Raw genomic sequence first — 14111 nt, 5'->3', positions numbered from 1 at the left:
TAAAATCCAAAAGTAATAAGTTATATAGAAATACAAATTAGCACCATTTTTTTAAATCATATCAGCTAAAGAATGAAAGCTTTAGTACTGTTTGGCAAAATATGAATTCAAATTGATTAATAAGTTGAAAATGACACATACCTAGCTTGAGGCTGATGGTTCATGCCTGTAATCCTGGCTACTCAGAAGGCTGAGATCTGAAGATTACAGTTCAAAGCCAATCCAGACTGGGAAGTCCGGGCTAGGAAGCCAAAAGTAGAGCTGTGGCTCAATGATAGAGCACTAGCCTTGAGTAAAAGGAGCTCAGGAACAGTGCCTAAGCCCAGAGTTCAAGCCCCAAGACTGACCAAAAAAATTTAAAAAGAAAAAGACACATGCCTGCTACTATTATGCTTCCAGACATGTATTTTTCTGTTAATGTTCTCACAATTGCTTCCATAAATATAAACAATATGCTAGTCTAATACCCTTACATCCTCCCAAACAAAGCAATGCTCTTCCCTGTTTCTAACAAGCAGCATTATTTGAAGTAGATATGTCTACACTAAGCACCAAATAACTTAAAATACAGCATGCTAAGTCTTGTTCATAGTTTCTCATTTAGTAAGTCTGGTATAAGACTTAATAATTTGCATTTCAAACTAGCTCTAGAGATCATACTTTAAGAACCACAGGTCTACAGTTGTTAGACAATACCATATGGTAAAATACCATAATCCACTTTTACTGTAGTCTAACAAATATAACTTTTTTGTTGTTGCCCCTGTAAACAAATGGTTACTTTTAGAAAGTATCAATCTCGTACATGTGAGACATTCATTAATATTTTTATAATTCTTTAAAAAATACCATCATGAATTGTTATTCAAGAAGTAAAAACTAAGAATTAAAATAGAAAATTAAATATATTGACATCCAAAAAAAGGGAAAAAATGCTATTAAAATTTTACCTTCAATTTCTACCTATCTGAGTCAGAACTGTCTTACTCCATAGGAACAATTAATGAGAGATTACCTTGGCAACATAAACTGTGTTTATTAGGGGAAAAACACACACATCTCTCCAATGATCATCCAAAGTTAGAGTACCTAAAATTGTACATGGGTAAGAAAAGCATGTATAAGCACTTTCCAAAAGGCTTAAGATGAACAGGGCAACTTCTAAAAGAAGGTAAACCGATGTAACATATTCTTTGTTAATACCTAAAAGTACAATTATAGAAACAAAATGAGATTTTGGGAGACTATATTTATGCAGCTCTTGGTAACAAATTCTCCACATAGGACCAATTGTAACAAAAACTAGCAGCATTAATATAATAACATGTTATGTGAAGATACGTGGCACCCTCAATTCTCTCTTCCATATTCATTTTTGTTGAGAATACTACCTAAAAAAAAATCTTTGTTGAGAATAAAACAGAAAGAAAATAGGTATCGTTGCTTTTGAATAGAAAAATCACTAATTTATCCTCTTTTTAACATTAAAAGGATTCAAAGACTAGAGATTTATGACTTTAAAAGTAGCTTAAAACATTGGCTTGTTGTTGCTATTGTTTTGTTCACTTGTCCTCAAAATGGCAAGTAAATAAGGTAGTTCTATATTTAGTTTTTTGAGGAACCTACATACTGCTTTCCATAGTGGCTGAACAAGTTTACATTCCCACTAACAGTGTTAATACCAACAGTATAACAGAGTTCTCTTTGGCTGCATCTTCATCAGCATTTATTATTCATTGTTTTCTTGATAATAACCATTATAACTAGGGTGTGGTGGAATCACAGTGTTGTTTTGATTTGCATGGCCAGAAGTTGAACATTTCTTCATGTGTCTATTGGCCATTTTACTTCTTCTGAAAAGTTTTTAAGTCATTAGCCCATTTATGAATTGGGTTGTTTTTTCTTTGAAGATTTATTTTTTGATGGTTTAATTTTTTAAGCTCTAAATATATTTGGGATGTTAGGCCCCTGTCTGAAGTATAGCTGGTAAAAACCTTCTATTCTGTGGGTTTTCTTTTTGTTTGTTAGCTATGTCCTTCACCATGCAGAAACACTTATGTGTGATGCAATTCCATTCATCAAGTTTTCCTTTGATTTGTTGTATTTCCAAATCTTTACCTAAAAGTTTCAGCCTGTAACGAAAAGCCCTAGTGTTTCCCTTACCTCTTTCTATAATAGTTTCATGATTTCTGGTCTAACATTGAGATTTTTGATCCATTTTGAAATGAAGCTGGTGCAAGGTGATACATAAAGATTTAGTTTCAGTTTTCTGCATGTGAATATCCAGTTTTGCCAGGACCATTTGTTGAAGAAGCTCTTTCTTCCAGCCTATTCCACTCCTGAGCATTTATTAAATAGAGTACAAACAAGGCTCTAGAGCACAACCATAGTTCATTATAGCACTATTTATACCATAGCCAAGATATGAAATCAGCCCAAATGCCCCTCAGTGGATGAATGCATCAAGAAAATGTGGTAATGTGCACAATGGAATTTTATTCATCCATTAGAAAGGATGATATTGCACCAGTCATAAGGAAATGGAAAGACATAAAAAAAATTATATTAAGTGAAATGAGCCAGAACCAGAGAAACAAAGGCTGCATGGCTTCCTTCATCTGAAGTAGCTAGAATGTGGCTATAAATCTATAAGTAAATATACTGGATTATATGCAAATTGTTACAAATGTAATAACAAGTATAATAGACACTACAGAAAGCTGAAATAGTATAATTCTTTACAAAGACTAAGTCAAAGACCAACAAAATAAGTACCAGTGTTGTAAGGTGAAGTTTCTCAGAAGTCACATTGGTAGGTGGAATTTTAGAGTCTTTATTACACAGCAGGCCACAGACAGCCAGTTGTTATAAAGGCCTGCAGCCCCCAAATACACATAACAGAATTAGGAAACAGGCCAGACAGGAAAGAAAGAACAAAAACAATACCAAATGCCATGATGAATGGAGACAAGCCAGGAGACAGGACACAGAATGTGATCACGGAGGCACATGTGGGTGTCCCAGTGCATGTACTTTTCATACCTAAATAGGGTCCTTGCAGGGTTACAGGATAATTCAAGTCCCAGGCACTGGACTGACAGGTTCAGCAACCTATCATCCAAGTGCTCGCCCCTGTTTTTAGGGATTCAAGTATACCTATCACCTACAGAGAGGTGGTACATCACCCTCCCCCACTAAGAAGACAAGAAGCTAGAACTTAAATAGACATACTCAGGTACCAGTAAAACTTCCCCATCTAGGAGAAACAGGCCTTAACCATCCACATATGTTATGCTTAGAGGCTACTCAGAGGCAGGTGATTCAAGCCATTTATGGAGCGAATCAAAGCTTTCCTAAGGCTATGATATATTCATTTCTCTAAAGCACAGCACTCCTAGCTCACCTGATTGAGCCAGGTATATCTGCACTTCAAAGGATGGCTTGTCTCAACTCTAGGCCTTGGAGCTGGGTGGACAGCCCCAAATCTTCTGCCTAGACACCAGGATGTCTGAAAGAAATTATTTAGGCTCAGCCAGCTTATTTCACCAGGAACTAAGTACTTGCAAGATGGTGGGGGGTGGGGGGGGTAAGGAGCCAAGGGGAGATGGGTAGACAGATGAAGAGGAGAAGAGGAGGAGAATACAGTCAAGAATTCACTGTATATGCCACAAAATTCAGGGGGAAAAAAAGGGGTAGGGCAAAGGTGGGTAAAATGTTGAAGGGAGTGACAAAGATCAAGATGCATTTAATACATAAACTGCTTTGTTAAGTGGCAAAAAAAATTAATACATATACTACAAAATTAAGAAAAGTGAAGGAGGAGGAATGGTAGGAGAGATGGGTGACACTGCTCAAGATGCACTGTATTCATGAATTGCTTTGTTGAATGGCAGTTCTTTGTACAACTACTTATATATATTAGTACGTATTTTTTAAGTCAAACTTGGGGCACAGTCCATGGATAAAGAGTGTTTTGCAGGTGGGATGCAAACTAATACCTATGGAAATCTGTTTTCTAAAGTGAGTTACAAAAAAGATGAATTTTTCTTTAATAACTAATTCGTTTTCATTTCTGACATACTAGAGAAACTGATTGATACTGGAGAATATTTCTTTCAAGTAAATCTTGCTTGAGGGTATAGAGAACTTGTACAATTTGAAAGGATATTTATTTCCTTATTTTAATCTGGATTTTCAATTACTTCTAGAATAAAAAAATATGTATTGATTTTCCAGTGTTTCAGAAGGGACCTAGAACCTTATCCCTGCTAGGCAAGTGCACTATCACTGAGTATTATCCCCTGTCCCCACACCAAAAATCACAGGCTCTTTTTCTGCTTGAATTTAACAACTAAGTTTTCTTTTCCTCCCCTCCCTATTTCAGCAACAAAGCAAGATAAATAAAAAGGTCATTTAGCATGAAAAAACATTTCAACAAACAATTGAACTATAAAGGCTATTTATAACTTATTACATTTTAAAAATTGAGTTATTGTGAAAATGAATCTTCAAGTTTCAACATCCAGAACAAGACAAAAGAAAATGTTTGTCCTGGGTGGAAGGGAAGTAGTGATTACATGCTATGTAGTAGCGATTTCTGCAGATACCATAGTACTGTGGGGGAGGAAGGAACAGCTTTTACAAGACTTTTCAAGATTTTCAGAAGTTCTTAATTTTCAGAATAAAGAAACTTTGGCTTAGGGCTGGGAAGGTGGCTCAGTGGTAGAGTGCTTGCCTTGCATGCATGAGGCCCTGGGTTCGATTCCTCAGCATCACATAAACAGAAAAAGCCAGAGGTGGTGCTGTGACTCAAGTGGTAGAAAGCTAGCCTTGAGCTGAAGAGCTGAGGAACAGTGCCCAGGCCCAGAGTTCAGGCCCCACAACTGACCAAAAAAAAAAAAAGAAAAGAAAAGAAACTCTGGCTTAGAGGAAGAATAAAAAGAAAACAGAAGTAATCAAACATAACTTCTTATTGTTCTGAGGTAACTATTAATCCTTACCCCAGATTATTAACACTTTACTTTGGGAGGTACTTAACCTCCAAATACAAGTAGGACTTATCAAAAATATAGGTTAAAGTAGGGAAATCCAGTAGGTGTGATGGTCATTTCCTTTCAGGAAGTCCCCCTCAGTTATCTCTAGGAATAACTTTCAACTATTTGTCTGCTCTGGCAAATAAAAGAGGTATTTATATATAAAGCATTCCCATGTATATTCTCATTTAGCAACAAAGTGAAAAAAATAAAAACAGATGAGTAAATAGTTTATAGTTACCACCACATTGGTATTGTTTCTACTGCAGTTACTGATTTCAACTTGCTCAATTCAGGAGAGTAAGTATGGACAGAGATGATATTCAAACTATTTTTTTTTTTTTTTTGTCGGTCGTGGGGCTTAAACTCTGGGCCTGAGCACTGTCCCTCAGCTCTTCAACTCAAGGTGAGCGCTCTACCACTTGAGCTACAGAGCCACTTCCAGTTTTCTGGTGGTTTATTGGAGGTAAGAGTCTCAAGGACTTTCCTGCCTGGGCTGGCTTTGAACCACGATCCTCAGATCTCAGCCTCCTGAGTAGCTAGGATTACAGGCGTGAGCCGGCACGCGGCTGATAATCAAACTATTTTAAAACAATCTACTCAATACAAATACTGGCAAAGAAGACAGAGACTAGTGTGAAAATCAAGATGGCCCAACTCTTCAAGCTGCCCAAATATCTATGGGGCACAAGACATTCACTCCTACAAGTTTGTCAACTTCTAACAATCTAGTTTTTTATCACTTCTCTTTTATCCCCAAAGAAAATATGAAAGTCACAAAAGCATTAAGTTTGCATTGAAACATTCTTCAACCTGAATCTGTCCTATTTCATTAAGAAATACAGCATTCACAAAGTTCATTACTTTTTTTTTTTTTTGGTCAGTTGTGAGGCTTGAAACTCTGGGCCTGGGTGCTGTCCCTGAGCTCTTCCATTCAAGGCTAGCACTCTACCACTTGAGCCATAGCACCACTTCCAGTTTTCTAGTGGTTCATTTGAGATAAGTCTCACAGACCTTTCTGCTCGGGCTGGCTTTGAACTGCAATTCTCAGATCTCAGAATCCTAAGTAGCTAGAATTACAGGCATGAGTCACCAGTGCCCAGCTTTAAATTCATTACTTTATAATATTGCAATATTAGAAAAATGTTCTTGTAACACTGACACAACATAAATACTAAGAAAGCTAATCTTTCCTAAGTTCAATTTATGACATTCCATAAAATGTAGCCACACTCACTCAGCCAAACTACATCTTAGTTATGCTTTCCCTATAAGCAAACAAACCTATTTTATTATTCCTTAAAAAAACAAAAACAAATGTACTTAGCTACACAGCTCTGTTCAGCCATCAGTAGTAATTTTCAATACCATCTAATAATGTCAATAAAAGATTCAAGAAATCCTTCAATTACTACTATCTAAAAAACTTTACTAGTAAACAAATGACTCTGTAATTCATAATTCTTCTACATAATTGCACTTTCCTGTATTATCCAGTGTTTTGTGTATATAAAAGCTACATACTGTATTTATTTTATGTCCCCTAACACTGAAACAACACTATACACTTGCTGAGCACTAAACCAGTTTTTGACTGATTGCAATATCATTTCCGTACAATCACAGACCCCTGGGATACACTATATAATAAAGAAGAAATTACCTGATTCAATTAAATGCAAACAAATCACTTCTAATGGATACTGTACAGTAGGATAGATGTTTATCATTCCTTCACAGGCCTTCTTCAACCTAGCAGCCTCGTGGGGAAACTTGAAAATATAAAAGCAAAATAAACTAAAGTCCAATAGTAATAAAAGAAATTTTTTAACACTTTCCTAATTAGAAACACATAAAAGTTAAATAGAACTTTTTAGAAACTACTTACTTTGGATAAACACTGAATGAAATGTTTATAAAGCACTTGGTGATCTTCACTAGGAATCGTATCTGATAAGACCAGTGCATTTTCAAATGCAGTTAAAAGCTGAAACAAAAGAAACCTGTGTAGCGTACTTTAAAGCCAAATGCTATAATCAGTTAAATGTATAATACTACTTTATACAGACAATACCTTCAACTGCTGTAAATACACTTTACTGACTGGCCCTAACAATATCAATGATGTAAAAAAGTTCTAGAATGCAGTATAACTCTATTTGGCCATAGACTTCACTGAAGTAGTAAGTGATAACTATAAATTACCAATGTTAATTTAATAAAACATTCTTCCATTTTTTGCTATGTCACAAATAAGTCAACCGAAGCATAATCTTGCTTTTTTTTTTTTTTCTAGTGCTTTGAATCAAACCCAGAGCCTTGTACATGCTAGGTGAGCTTTCTACCACAGAGCTACATTCATGAAGCTAAATTCTATTTCTTCTTTAAAAAAAGAGAGATAGCCAGGTGCCAGTGGCTCATGCCTTTAATCCTACTCAGGAGCTGAGATCTGAGAATCATAGTTCAAAACCAGCCAGGGCAGGAAAGTCCATGAAACTCTTATCTCCAATAAACCACTCAGAAAAACAGAAGTGGCACAGTGGCTTAAGTGGTAGAGCACTAGCTTTGAGCTGAAGAGCTGAGGGACAGGGTTCAGGCCCATAGTTCAAGCCCCATGACCAACAAAAAACAGAAAAGAGAGAGACAGAAATGGTTGAATCATATTGAAAGTACTTTTCTTAAGCAGTGTTTACTGACTCTGGAGGACATTTCAAGGGACTTTTTTTAGTATATATTGAATAATAACAGCAATATGAGAAGCTAAGGCAAGCACTTTACAGCACATTATATTAACCATTTGGCTTCATGAGTTCTAATTTTAAAAATGGGTATTCATATAGAATCTTTTTCATTCTCACATTTTTGTTCTCATCTCTTAATACTTAATACATTGCCTGTTACATGATACATCCTCAGTAAATATTTTCTGAATAACAGAACAAATCAATGAGTAAATGAGTGAACAAATATACAAAAGAAATTAACTTTCTATCCTATGTAGAGCCTATTAACTGTTATGGTTTAAATTTTTTATTCAATTTAACAAGCATACATCAAGTGACTATTATAATCAGAAATTAAGGTGATTTTTAAAGTTAAAATAAAAAGAAATATTTTCTGATTATGGTTCAAAACCAATGACTTATACTCTTAAAAATTCTTTTTAATTAATTTTAAAATATACACTAAAAAGGAATGTTATCTAGTATAAATATTCTAATTGCTAAATATAAATACTCTAGATGAACTGTTAAGCCTCAAACTAATTCAGCATTCTTAACTCATAAGTAAAAAGAAGCATACCTTCAAAGTACAACATTTAATAAAATTTAGAGCAATTTTATGAAAACCAATTTTTAGGTTTTTTTCCAGTGATTCATTACTGACCGTGCATATTCCTATTAATGTGAGAGAATGAAATTCTAATACCCTGAGAACAATTCTTTTCCCTTCAGAATGTATATGAGACTACAGGCCAATAATCCTAACATTATAAAGAAAAGCCTCCATGAATATAAAACTGTAAAAAAAAAATGGATAGTGTGATATACATATACTACCTAAAATATTTATCACCCTTTTCCAAACTCAATTAAATAATCAATTTTCTTGTTCAATTGTGAGGAATATGTCAATACCAGTTGTTGGGTTTCATTATTCTCATCCTCTGTGCTCTCAGCTAGCAACTGAGTCAACTTCCTCCACAGTTGATGAAGCTCTTGCTTATCTGCACCTTCTTCCTGCCTTGTCTTTATCAATTTGTGCCATGTTCGTGCTACCTATTGAAAAATAAAAATGTAAATGTCAATAAAATGTGAAAATAAAATTTTTATATACTAATACATAAAAATTGCATATGCACCAAGTCCCACCTGTTAGAAAATCCATTTAAAAAGTTAATTGGGAAATTCTAGTTTTTTTAAAGTACAACAGAGATACCACAGTAGACACAAATAGGATGACTACATTCAACCATCACCATAATCTACATCTATGGAGATGCCATAAATGTGTCTAAAATAGTTCCCCAGGCAAGACTTTATTTATCTAACTTCTAAACAATTTACAAAAGGTTTAGAAATTATACCTTAAATTTGAATTCTAATTTACAGCTTCAAAGCATTGTAATTTATCTCTTAAATTCTATTGATAACACTACATGTTAATTTTTGATTTAAGCTTAAAAAAGATTTCTTCTAATAATAGTTCTACTAAAGTAAGTCTAAGACACTAGAAAATCAACCACCAACCTCTAGGTGTTTCTTTTCTTGGTAATACAGATCCACAAGTTTCTTACAGACATCACACCACTTCTGTTTGTCAACGCTTAGGTCAAAAAAAAAGGGAGGGGGAGATGTTAAGGTGTTAATTTGACAATGAAACAAACCAAGGACTTACAACACTAAAAATTTAAAATCCCAATAATATTATCAATTTACATTAGAAAATATTCTCTCTTTATACTACAGTAAAATTTTGAGTTAAAAATTAAAAAGGTTTTAAAAACTATCTTTCATTACACAGACTGAAAATAATACTAGAATTGCAAAGTTAATTCAATTTTGCTAATAGCAATGTTTTGATGCTATTTCAGTCACAAGAGATTCAGTTACTAACATTTGAGACAATATGCATCCCAACTGGCACTAAGTGCTTAGGGTAGTTCTACATAATTTTCAATCAGCTTAGTAAAGAAACTAGCCTTTCCCCTATATTCATTACCTTTCATAAAGATCCAGGAGCTTTTGGTAAACACCAGGTAAGTCATCCTTGGCATTTATGTGGTTACACTTTTCATACAAGCTTGCTAAGCCCTACAGAAGGAGGAAGTAGTGTTACATTCTTACCAAAATCTCTGTATCTCATTTATTTTACAATATAATGTGAAAATCTCTAAAGATAACTTATCATAAAGATTATCATAGTTTATAGGTAAAATATATGAGGTTTTCTGGGAAAAAATCTGGAGATAAAATTAAGGATGTGAGGGTATAGGAAAACACAGATTAAAAAATATTATCTGTGAGTAAATTTTTGTTGAATCTGGATGATAGGCATAAAGAAGTTTATTATGCTATTTGCTTTATTTTCAAAATGCATTTGAAGTGTTTCACACTATTTTTCAGGAAAAAAAATTCAGCACACTTTAGAAAATAGCTTTTTGGAGGTATTATTGATATGTAAATACTGTATACATTAAGATGTACAACTTGGTATCTGATAAATGTACATATTGTGAAATGCATATACTACAACCAGGCTAGTGAAGCCATTACTATTACACAGATACCATTTTGTGTGTATGAGTATATACGTGTACTTGATGCACATTTAAGATCCTATTTTATTTGATACTGCTTTATGATACAGCCAAAAACCCAAGTAGTCTATGAAAATTAGTATTTTTACTTCAAATAAAGATACAGATATCGCCAGGAGCCAATGGCTCATGCCTATAATCCTAGCTACTCATGAGGCTGAAATCTAAGGATCACGGATCAAAGCCAGCCAGGGCAGGAAAGTCCCTAAGACTCTTATCTCCAATAAACCACCAGAAAACTGCAAGTGGCGCTGTGGCTCAAGTGGTAGAACACTCGCCTTGAGCTGAAGAGCTGAGGGACAGCGCCCAAACACAGAGTTCAAGCCCCACAGCCAACAAAACAAAACAAAAAAAAAAAAGATACAGATATCCTCAGTCAACATATTTTACCACACACCTTAAATTCATATTCATTTTTTAGCTGAGACAAAAAGTCCACTCACCAGAACATACTACTTCCTATTAATATAATTTCAAAGATGTGATTAACATATGAAACAAATTAAATATTAAAGATAAAACATTAGAAAATTCAACTAAAAAACAATTAAAAAAGAAAAAACACTACATACAAGGCAGAGAATTGAAAATTTTATATTATTTTTAGAAAAGCCTATGATTATGTACTTCTTTTTCCCCAGTTAAACACAGATCTGGATAAGTATGCACATATAATTAAACTGGAGAGTTACATAATTATTTTTCAACTTTAATCTTTGCATACAAAATAACCCAGAGTAGAATGTTAAAAATGATCAACAATATCTTGGACAGTGCTGTTTTTCCAAAATAACTTTGACGTTTAGAAGACCAATAAATAAAAGATTTTTTCTTATATGGGGAAAAGGAGAGTTAAGTACTTATTTTCAAATCGTTACCTCTATTTTTAAGAATTAAAAAAAATACAAATTTTCCATACTATAGAAAAATAATGTACACATACCTGCCAAGCTAGTAATTGATCTGGCTCTAGTTCAGCAGCTTTCTTATAAGCCCCCTGGGCCTGATCAGGTTGTTCTAGCTCAGCTGCAGCAACACCAATAAAAACCCAGGCATTATAGTTATTTTTCTCTTGTTTTAAGACTGTCTGATTAAAAAAAAAATTAAGACAAGTCATTACATTTTGGCAACTACTGAAGAAATACAATAAAACAACAGTCTGTTAAGGAGTCAGGAAACTGATATATGATGGGACAAATGCAAAATGCTACCTAACACTTCTGGCTGCAGTGTGTTAAAGGAGAGAGGAAGTTAATGGTACCAGTTTATAAAGAGTGTAGAATATAAGGTATATTTCTTGAAAGCTGTCCACATGATCCTGCCCTTTGAGAATACTGGGTAGCCTCCCTTGACATTCCCAGTAAACTCACAAAACTATTCTCTATTTCATTTCACTTCATCCAACTCTAATAATTTTCTTTACCCTAATGTTTTCTATAGTATCCAGATTGATTTTTGTGTAAATTATAAGCTAGAGAAAAGTAAAGACACTCTTACATGACTATACCAAATGTATGTTCAAAATAAATAGCAGCTGATCAAAGTTTAAATAACACCTGCGATATGCAACAAAAATTACACATACAGACTTTTGGAAATAACAGCTACTTACAGGTAGACCCATTGCAACAATGAGATGCACAAGTCGTTATGTTGAAAAACGAACTTTACAACTTTGGTGGGGGGGAGGTGGATGGGGGGAGGTAGGGGGAGTATGGGAAGGGATGAAAAGTGGAAACAAAGAGGAGGCAACAATGCTTGATAAGAAATGTACTTGTTATCTTGCCCATGTAATTGTAACTCCTCTGTACAGTATTCTCACAATAAAAAAAAAGATAAAATGAAATAGCTTGAAGAAGGAAGTAAATACATTCTAGAATGTAGGTAATCCAATATTAGCCTCTCAAAGTTTTACATATTCCAGGCAAAATAAAAGCATTTCTATGAGTTGAACCAGTCAAATCATTATGCTTATATGTTCCCATATAATACTTCTGATAATCACCAGAATATTGTACAAATTCCATTCTGTCCAATAGGGTATCTCCTAAAAAATCCATAATGCTTATGTTCTGAAAGCCAAGTATGATGCAAGGCCCACAACTGCTGAACAAATGCCACAATCAACCACCCATTACTGACTATTGCCAAATAGTCAGATCACTTTTTCAAATCTGAAACACATTTTAAGGAATAATTAAAAGATGTTGAAAATGAGTATAAAATTCCAAGAAATTGCGGGATACTTGACTCCACCTGTATAAAAAATCCATTCAGGTGCTGAATGTGATCTTGCATGCCTATAATTCCAGCACTGGGGAGGCTGAGTTAAGAGTATTGAGTTTAAGGCCAGTCTGAGCTACATAGCATGTTATAGGGTACACAACCTGAGGGTACATAGCAAGACTCTATAGCTTGTTATGAATGAATCTATCTTGCTTAATTCTATCTTGCTAAAAATGAATAAAGAACAATTCATTTATTTTCAATCAACATCCTAGGTTCCTTCAGATAAGTAATCAGATGCTTGCCATTGATGTTTTCTAGTTGGGTCTCTAGTTTCTAGTTGGGTTTCTAGTTTCTAGTTGGGTTTCTAGTTGGGTCTCTCCAATACAAATTGTGCACTACTAGGTGGAATTCAAATCTGAATTCTGCAGAAAACCTACAAAAAGAAGACTGCTACAGTACTGAAGTACAATAAAAATGGATTCACATGTGAAGTATTAAATAAGCCAAGTACTTATCTCTACTTTTTTACTCCACCTCTCACCGTGAGTCTGATGAGACTCTTCACCTTCTATATAAGGATTAGTACCATCACAGCTTCAGGAGTCACTACCAGAAACCTAAACCTCACAAGGGCATCCTTTATCCTTAAATTCTCATCTTCATGCTATATATTTCTTTTGGCCCTGCCCTGTCATCTCCATATTACTCTCCTAATTTTTTTTTTGGTAGGTCATGAGGCTTTAACTCTGGGCCTGGGCACTGTTCCTGCGCTCTTCAGCTCAAGACAAGCGCTATACTGCTTGAGCCACAACGCCACTTTTGGTTTTCTAGTGGTTTATTGGAGATTAGAGTCTCACGGACTTTCCTGCCCTGGCTGGCTTTGAACCTCAATCCTCAGATCTCAGCCTCCTGAGTAGCTAGGATTATAGGAGTGAGCCACCGGCGCCGGCTCTCCTAAATTCTTTATAGTGACAATTCAAATCAGCCAAGTTTTCTCCATATTTGAAACATTCCTCTTCTGTTCTTCCTTATTTCAAAAACACTACTACTTTTGAAGCTAATGTGATCAAACCATACCACCAAAAATATGCTTGGTGTTATCAACATTCATGATGTCTCATTGGACATGGTAGCCTGTTAGTTATTAACCTTCATAATACTCTTTACCCAGAATCTTGATTTCCAGCATGCCAATATCTGCTCTTATATCTTCCCTATTCAATTACAGTTAATGATTTCCATAGCAACAATTCTTAAGTCTTTATTATCCCAAATTCGTGACCCCATGCTCTTTTTTGCACTATTTAACACACTACTTTGTATTTTTCATCTATCCTTATCTAGGTCAAAACTCCATGGCCCATCACTGTCACTACTCCCTTGACATCACATCCTGAACTCTTTTGTCTTTTATTCACCTTGTCATTCTCACCATCCATAGTCTAACCACATCATTTCCGTATCTAAATTTGAGAAGCTTTATATAGAAGGAAGAACTACAGCTGAGTTCACCAATTTCACCTTCCAAT

The 14111-nt window shown here is 34.7% G+C and overlaps 1 protein-coding gene across 3 annotated transcripts in view; it reads right to left on the bottom strand.

Annotated features, from left to right (window-relative positions):
• The window catches only part of Skic3 (SKI3 subunit of superkiller complex), a 148956-nt gene that overhangs the window by 70530 nt on the left and 64315 nt on the right, over positions 1–14111 (bottom strand). For 2 of the 3 annotated variants that reach the window (XM_070031056.1, XM_070031055.1), the window contains exons 3-8: positions 11297–11440; positions 9756–9847; positions 9284–9359; positions 8672–8812; positions 6922–7020; positions 6697–6805 (exon numbers count right to left, since the gene is read on the bottom strand). In XM_070031056.1, coding sequence (XP_069887157.1) covers positions 6697–6805; positions 6922–7020; positions 8672–8812; positions 9284–9359; positions 9756–9847; positions 11297–11440 — 661 coding nt within the window. Of the gene's footprint in view, positions 1–1015; positions 1090–3403; positions 3419–6696; positions 6806–6921; positions 7021–8671; positions 8813–9283; positions 9360–9755; positions 9848–11296; positions 11441–14111 lie in introns of those variants that run through there. The other variant, XM_070031057.1, reaches the window with a different exon arrangement.

Source organism: Dipodomys merriami, unplaced genomic scaffold, assembly GCF_024711535.1.
Source record: "Dipodomys merriami isolate MVZ:Mamm:240054 unplaced genomic scaffold, mDipMer1.0.p SCAF_20, whole genome shotgun sequence".
Lineage (NCBI taxonomy): Eukaryota > Metazoa > Chordata > Mammalia > Rodentia > Heteromyidae > Dipodomys > Dipodomys merriami.
The sequence above is the reverse complement of the archived record's forward strand: the minus strand, read 5'-3'. Positions and strand labels throughout refer to the sequence as shown.